This window comes from Triticum urartu, chromosome 5A (assembly GCF_056163025.1).
Source record: "Triticum urartu cultivar PI428250 chromosome 5A, HENAU_Tu73, whole genome shotgun sequence".
Classification (NCBI taxonomy): Eukaryota; Viridiplantae; Streptophyta; class Magnoliopsida; order Poales; family Poaceae; genus Triticum; species Triticum urartu.
The window spans coordinates 191,675,615-191,683,262 of record NC_141877.1 but is presented as its reverse complement, the minus strand read 5'-3'; the positions used below and the strand labels follow the sequence as shown (position 1 = coordinate 191,683,262).

At 42.4% G+C, this 7,648-nt stretch overlaps 1 protein-coding gene across 1 annotated transcript; it reads left to right on the top strand.

The window, feature by feature from the left end:
* Positions 1 to 848: 848 nt before the first annotated feature.
* LOC125508297 (GRF1-interacting factor 3) lies at positions 849 to 7,277 on the top strand. Its single transcript, XM_048672954.2, has 4 exons — positions 849 to 1,033; positions 1,946 to 2,022; positions 6,428 to 6,512; positions 6,599 to 7,277. The coding sequence occupies exons 1-4, from the start codon at positions 947 to 949 to the stop codon at positions 6,905 to 6,907; spliced, it is 558 nt and encodes a 185-aa protein (XP_048528911.2). The 5' UTR covers positions 849 to 946; the 3' UTR covers positions 6,908 to 7,277.
* Positions 7,278 to 7,648: the final 371 nt, after the last annotated feature.

The window sequence follows — 7,648 nt, the reverse complement described above, 5'->3', positions numbered from 1 at the left end:
AGTGGCAGGCTCGCCCTTGATAAGGATTGGGCCGCCTTGTGTGTAACTCACGAGGTCAGCATCGGGTGCCTCCTCACCTTCAAGTCGGCGAGTCCTGCGAACTTGAAGGTCATTGTCTTCAAAGACGACGACATTGAGGTGGAGGAAAAGTGCGATATGCATCACAAAGCATTCGACATGGATGCTGAGGGTGCTTAGGATGGGTTCGCTACTATCTTTGCTATGTTAAAGTTTGAAGACTATGTGGTACTGTTGTGATGTTAGCCTGTTTGAACTGGTATGACGGTTAGGCCTTTGTACAATGCAAGGTGCTTAGGGGAGATACTTAGAAAGATAAACCGGACTTTTTTTAAGCACGGGAGCTTATTTGTAGAGCGTAGACGCTTAATTATGCGTCTCTTTTTTAGAAATAGACACCAATATTTCAGGAAAACCGGTTTATTTCTGTAAGCACCTCCCTAAGCATCTAGCATTGTAGAAGGCCTTATGGTTGTGGTTAATCCTATGGTTATGATTATGCTATATACGTTGACGATGTGTGTACTGGTAACCTCATCATTTCTTAAAGAGATTACCACATCACTTGTGTGCATATAACCAAACAACATCTTTTTGCATCTGGGTAGAACATGCAGACAACCAAACAACGGTGCCTATGTTGTTGCTTGGTCATAGTGAAGGGGATGTAGGCAAACACTTGATTTTTGATTTGTATTCAGTCATCCAGGCTTAATCGGGCTACACATGCAAAGTGACCAAAATAGGTGCAGGTAACCGTAACAAAATGTCAAGGGGCATATATGTAATTATTTCCAAATTGCAGGAGCATCTGAAAGTCTTCTGGGGCAGGTCGGCATCAGGTGGGCGCTTTGTGTTTCTTCCTACACCCGCAAACCCTCCAAACCCCCCAACACAGCCCAACAAAGAGGAAGCGAGAGCCGCCGCGATGCAGCAAGCGATGCCCATGCCGCCGGCGGCGGCGGCGCCGGGGATGCCTCCGTCTGCTGGCCTCAGCACCGAGCAGATCCAAAAGGTTCCCTCTCCCCCCTTCCCATCTCTGTCGGCTCTCGATAGGGCTGGCGTGCCTCCTTGGTGGGTTTGAAGGGTTGGTTCCCGGCCAAATATTCGATCGTTTGTCGCCCCTACCAGTCGTGGTTTTCTTCTGGTGGATTATTAGAGATGGCGTTCTTATGGACCGATATTGATGTGATTTGAATAGCTTTTTTCTGAGTTAGTTGATATCAGTATTCTCCTTCTATAAATTAATACTAGTATTGTTTCCATCCTTCTACAGCCTTATTTCCATTCCAGCTGCCAATCTTCAAATGTTGCTTTTGTTTTGCAGTTACTAGCGACTAGTTACTGTGACGCATCCTTTATTGTCTCGCTAGATTCAAACAAGTTTTATTTATTTTTGCTTCTTGCTGGTGAATGTTGATGCATGTACTGCTTAATGGAAATGGCTTCGTTCTAGTAACGAAAACCTACATTGTTCGACCAAGTTGCTTTACTCCAGAAAAATGTTGAGAGCAACCCTGGATTTACTCCTTTTGAACTGTTTTCCAAGTTATCAAGGGTGCTCATGCTTATGCTGTGCAACAAACGGATCAAACATTTTCACTCCAACAATATAGTTCTATACTTTTGACTCCCAACCTCCAAATGATCTCTAGTTCTTTAGATTTATACTAATGCTTTGTGTTCCTTTCTTCTTTCTAGCTTTGTAATTTGGGCATTGGGATGATTGAACAAAAATCTTCAGTCCCGATCTTTAATCCTCATGTTTTCGTGCAGACCTATAGAAGGTCTAACCGTCTAATGCTGCACTGTATTGTTTTTGTTTATTTGTATTTTGTTGTTCAGGCTTTCTATTTGAATTTACTAACTCTATACACGACCTGTTATAATTATCCATTCCCCCTAATTGGCATTATCCATTGTGCAGTACCTGGATGAAAATAAGCAACTAATTTTGGCAATCTTGGAAAATCAGAACCTGGGAAAGTTGGCGGAATGTGCTCAGTATGTTTTGGACTGAACCTCTTTTTCTGAAGATTATACAATTCAATATGGTCTTTAATTTCGCTAACTAATGAGCCATTCTGCTTTCCATCGGATTCTTGCTTTGTATGCACAAAATATAATTATTGTGTTTCTGCCGCCATCTTCAGCTGTTCTTACTTATCTGTTTACATTTATCGTTAGCTAGTACCGTTGTTCTAAAACCAGACCAGCGGACGCCCAACAGGCCAACAGTAAATATTGGACTGGCTGCTGGTCTGTTCAGTTAAAATAAGTAAATGAAGCAGGCAAAAAACTGCCAAAATAATATGCTTGCAAAGACTGCCAAAATAATATGTTTGCAAAGAAAATGTCTGCTTGAGCAGCTGACCTGCGAATGAATTGAATTGGTACTTCTGCTTTAGCACCCTTAGCCATTACCACATGTGATATGATTGATGTGGGTATGGTTAGTCAAGAAACACTACTTTGATGATGGAGTACTATTTTTTTGTGAACGCAAAAGCACATACTAGAGGTTTGTAAACTCTATGTTTGGCTTGGTGTCTCAAATTTGGCTGAGGTGGCCACTGAACCTAACAAGTTTTTTTTTGGGTGTCATACAAGGAAATATATTGTTCCAAACATTAATATTGAACCACAGGTCAACTGTCTCTAGAGTACCAGTGAAAAAGGTTGAACGGATCATTGTATGATTATCTTTTAATACTAATAAAGTAGTGTGTCTTGGCGCCCTGTGTTAAAAGCACCCAGTACAGCATGTAAATATGGACACCACCACTAGCTTGTATTCACACAATAGCTACTGGACACACAGAGATTGAATATTGACGGGTGTGTCCCCTACCACTGAACAAATATTCCTGTAGGTGACACACACAGGAAACCAAACCCTAGTGGTTAAAGGGTCGTCGTCCAACCATCTTCAGTTACCATCAAAGCACCAACTTGGTTCTTTATGTGTCTTAACGTTTTGATCGATAGAGAAGATATCACCATCAACCTTTGTGCTGTGCCTCTAGGGGATTTACATTGTGTGTGCAACCCAATGCCTCATGATGTTGGTACCATAAGTTCCGTGTCTTCTCCCTTCCTCGGTTTGAAGACATAAGTGCACGCAGTGGAGGGACATAAATTTGTGGATTTGATAAGTTGTAGTGCATTCAATCAAAACACGTGCATCTTGCGGATGGCCGTGGTTTTCTTAAATATTCATCATAGTTTATTACAAGTGTGTGATGTTCGTGAACTTAGTATTACTATATGTTTTTCCCGCCAAAGGTTTAGCTGCCTTACTATATATATTATGTTTACTGTTTTGCCTCTGAAGCAAAAAAATAATAATATTTCCTACACTTGGAAACTACTGCTTGCAATGGTTAATAGCGGTAGATATTATACTATAATTTATGTTAAATCATGCGAACTTTAATATTTCGGAACTGGTCAGGCACTTGCTACATCGTGATAACAAATCAAATAGTCCTTCAAATTTATCCGTACTATTAAAGGGGAGTTTCTACTTCCTACGTTGTTCGTCCCCCCAGGGCCCGACCGATTGATGGATCTTCCCATGAATCCTTTTACCGACCACAACCCCAACCAGTTTGGTAAGCGCTGATTCAAGTGCCATAATAAACAAATCAATCATCAATAAAAAATTGTCTCCAGCTGATTCACTACCATACATGACAAATCAATCAATCTATCTACATCTACATCTACATCTATCTACTCTACACTACCTAAAAAAGACATAACGTTCCCATTTCACCCAACCTTTGTCCGCCTCCATTCCATGCTTAGCACGCCAAGAAAACCAGGGCGAAACCGGCCCGCTGCGACCCACACACGCATGTCCGTCCTCCTCTCTATTCCCTCCACACTCTGGGTTTATTTCTTCAAGGTTAATCAAGTCTTTGCTTTTTTAGAGAAAGAGAGAGAGGTTGGTGGAGGAGGAATTATTTAACGGTAAATCGAATCAACAATACCACCTAATGTACATGAGTATTCTAAAAGGTATATGTTAGACATGATTGATGTTAAACCATTAGAATGTGTATGCCCCTGTAGCAAGGCACAGTCAATTAGCTAGTCTGGATAAATTTCAAGTTACGACACCACATCCCTTGGAGAAAAAAATCACTAATGAATGGTAATCATTACTTCCAACTTCCAAGAGCCATAAAAAGTATCTTAATCTCTGCTCCGTATATCTTTGTTTTTCTTTTTTAACTGACATTTGTCTTCGTTATGTACCTCAGCTTCTTGTGAATAGCTGTAGCTACAAAAGGTTCAAAATCCGTGTAAAGTATTATGAGAAACATCTGCTTTGTAAAAACATATAAGTGTAATACGCATATGTGTGCATGACTACACAAATAGTACTTGTGTCCGGAAAGGAATGCTAGACAAGTGACAAATATCTAAACTGAAAGATACCATAAGATTTGGTTAAAACTCTTCCATAGTCCCTGTATAGTTGGCAAAAGAGAAATTGCAGGATATCAGAAGTTAACCCTGCCACTAGTTGTATATTTGAACATGAAGGTAGTTGTCCGTTCATTTTCAGAAGCGAACTCTGGCACGAGATGCACTATTTGTGGAAGCGCTGGGTTGCTCTGACTGTAGGGGCGCTTACAAGCGGCATCATGTCAATCCATGACTATTGTCATTAGAGCACCCTGTCGTGGTTCTTGCGCAGGTGCTTGTCTGTGCTTTGACAAACTTATTTTAGGTGGTTTCTTCTAGTAGGCAGGAGAACAGCAAGGCCATGGTGGTAGTGGCGCAATGCACAGACAGGTAGGGCGCCCGCGAGAGCGTGGAGGTTGGGACGATTTGCTTATGTTGTCCTTGCGGAGGGCGGTCATAATGTTGAGGATCTAGACCGTGTCGCCAACCTCCTAGCACCTGTAGCGTCCCTTCTCCTCCGGAAGTGTCACATAAAAGACAAATTGCAGCCATGTCAGCGAAATGGCCTACATACTTGTCATGCTGTAACAAACACTCAAAACTGTCAAAATATGCATTCTTTTGATCTACAAACACATTGTTGCTAACTAAGCTTTACTCTATTGGACTTCACGTCTACGAAGCACTGATACGGCGATACGAGTACGGGGACACAGGACATGTTAATTTCCAGAAACAGCGGCGATACGGCGAGTATATACAAACAATTCATAAAATGACATGTAATAAAGACAACATAATAGGATGCGTGAGATGCGATCAAAATACTGCCCCATTGGGTGCTTCCATGCCTCTTGTCAAGTCTTGAAACATCATCAATGTCCTCATGGTGTATGCAAAATAGAAAATACTCCCTCTGTAAACTAATATAGGACGTTTTAGAGACTTGTGTCAAGTCTCTAAAACGTCCTATATTAGTTTACAGAGGGAGTACATCATATGATATTTTGGATTGCCGACACCGTGCCCGGCCTCTCCACCTGCGCCTTCAATTTCAGTACTGTTGCTAGCAGTACCACCAAGTGAAGACTGGCTAGCTGCCATGCCACTCCCTTTAGATGCCATGTCATATTTCCCTCCCTAGCAGTAGGCAGTAGCAGCAAAGCAGCAACATCAGCTAGCAATAGCAAGCAGCCAAGCACACAGCAAGCATGCACGTGAAACTTACCTCTCTCTTGCGACGGTGGTGGAGAAGGCTCGAGTCTAGTCACTCGAGGCGGCGGTGTGGCGAGTCGATTCCAGGCGGTGGTGGCGGCGCCCTCCTGCCTTCAATCCAGTGCTTGTGCGGTCGAACAGAGAGCGAGAGAGCAAAGTTAGGGTAGTTCGTGACTTCTTGGGCTTCTATTCGGCTCGCTCGGGGCTACGCTCTCGCATCACTGTGCTATCATGTCCTACCATATAGGCTCTTTTCTCTCTCTTAAAAAAAAATCAAAAATCCTTGTACTCCTGGATACGTGCATCTCGGCCATATCATGCGTATCACCGTATCAGAGCCGCCTGGCATGCAGACACGGCAACTTTGGCCGTATCAGTTTTTCACGTTGTAATATGGCTGTCTTTTACGCTTAGCATCGTTCATAATCTTTTACTTGTGTACCAGATCAACAGTTCCATTGTGCTGGTCGCTGCTCGTGTGTCACTAATCCAATGTTGCTAACCACATCATGTTTTTGCTTCTATGATTATTGGAAGTTTAAGTTCTCCGTTATTAGTCCTTTTCTCTTGCTAGTGGGGGCATAATTTGTGATATTTTTGTATTTCTTAATCTACTTTGCATTGCATTGAATTGTTCTTGTGTTCTATACCTGTAATAGATAGTTGCATTCAACAAGTTTCCTTATACATAACAATATTTGCTTGTGTGAATGTGCGGTTCCTTATGAAGCGGATATGGAGAAACACATAGACAACTCATCTCCTATATAACTTTCAGGTATCAAGCTCAGCTTCAGAAGAATCTTTTGTATTTGGCTGCAATCGCTGATACTCAGCCACAGACCACTGTAAGCCGTCCTCAGGTCAGTCATGTCCTAGACCAATATGGCAATATACAGTATACCTATATTGTTTCTAGTGCATGCACTAATGTTACTTGTGCATACAGATGGCACCACCTAGTGCATCCCCAGGGGCAGGGCATTACATGTCACAGGTGCCAATGTTCCCTCCGAGGACCCCTCTAACGCCTCAGCAGATGCAGGAGCAGCAACTACAGCAGCAACAGGCTCAGATGCTTCCGTTTGCTGGTCAAATGGTTGCGAGACCTGGGGCTGTCAATGGCATGCCTCAGGCCCCTCAAGTTGAACCAGCCTATGCAGCAGGTGGGGCCAGTTCTGAGCCTTCTGGCACTGAGAGCCACAGGAGAACTGGTGCCGATAATGACGGTGGGAGCGGCTTGGCTGATCAGTCCTAAGAAAGCTACGAGCTTGCGTTTTAGGCCGCAGAATGCATGTATACTACCACCCGGACAAACAGAGGATCGTCCCTGTGCCCTTGAATGATAAGTGGCCGTGATCTTCGCGTGGATGATGATGAGTAGTTGTTATGTTTGCCTTGGCTTTTCGGATTACAACAGACGTAGATTATTATCATCTGTGCTGTGCTTGACTTTCTGCATTCATCATAGGTCTTGTATCCAGTTTACATGGAATAATAGGTCCCAGTTGTTTGTTCCTCGTGGTGGTGGTTGTCTGCCAACTAGACTAGTGTAAAATCCTGAAAATGGTGGTCAGATGTTTTTCTCCTATTAGATGCTTATCTCCAGCAGTTGTTGCTACGTTGCATTGGTTGGTGTTGAAGTAGCATGATTAATTTTCCTAGAATGCTTCCTTTGCCCTGTGAATCCTGATTTTTTAGCGGAATCTTATACTCTAGTTATTATCCTATATAACTACTCTCTCCGTCCGAAAATACTTGTCATTAAAATGAATAAAAAAATGTATCTAGAACTAAAATATATCTAGATACATCTAAAATTAAAATATATCTAGATACATCTTCTTTTATCCATTTTGATGACAAGTATTTCTGGACGGAGGGAGTACGTAGGTTATCTTCACTAAAATATTTATCTCAGCATACATGTATGCTGTCGGTAATCCTTGTGCGTAGCACTTAGCTAGATTTCCTTGTGCGCGAAATAAGGATTTCGCAC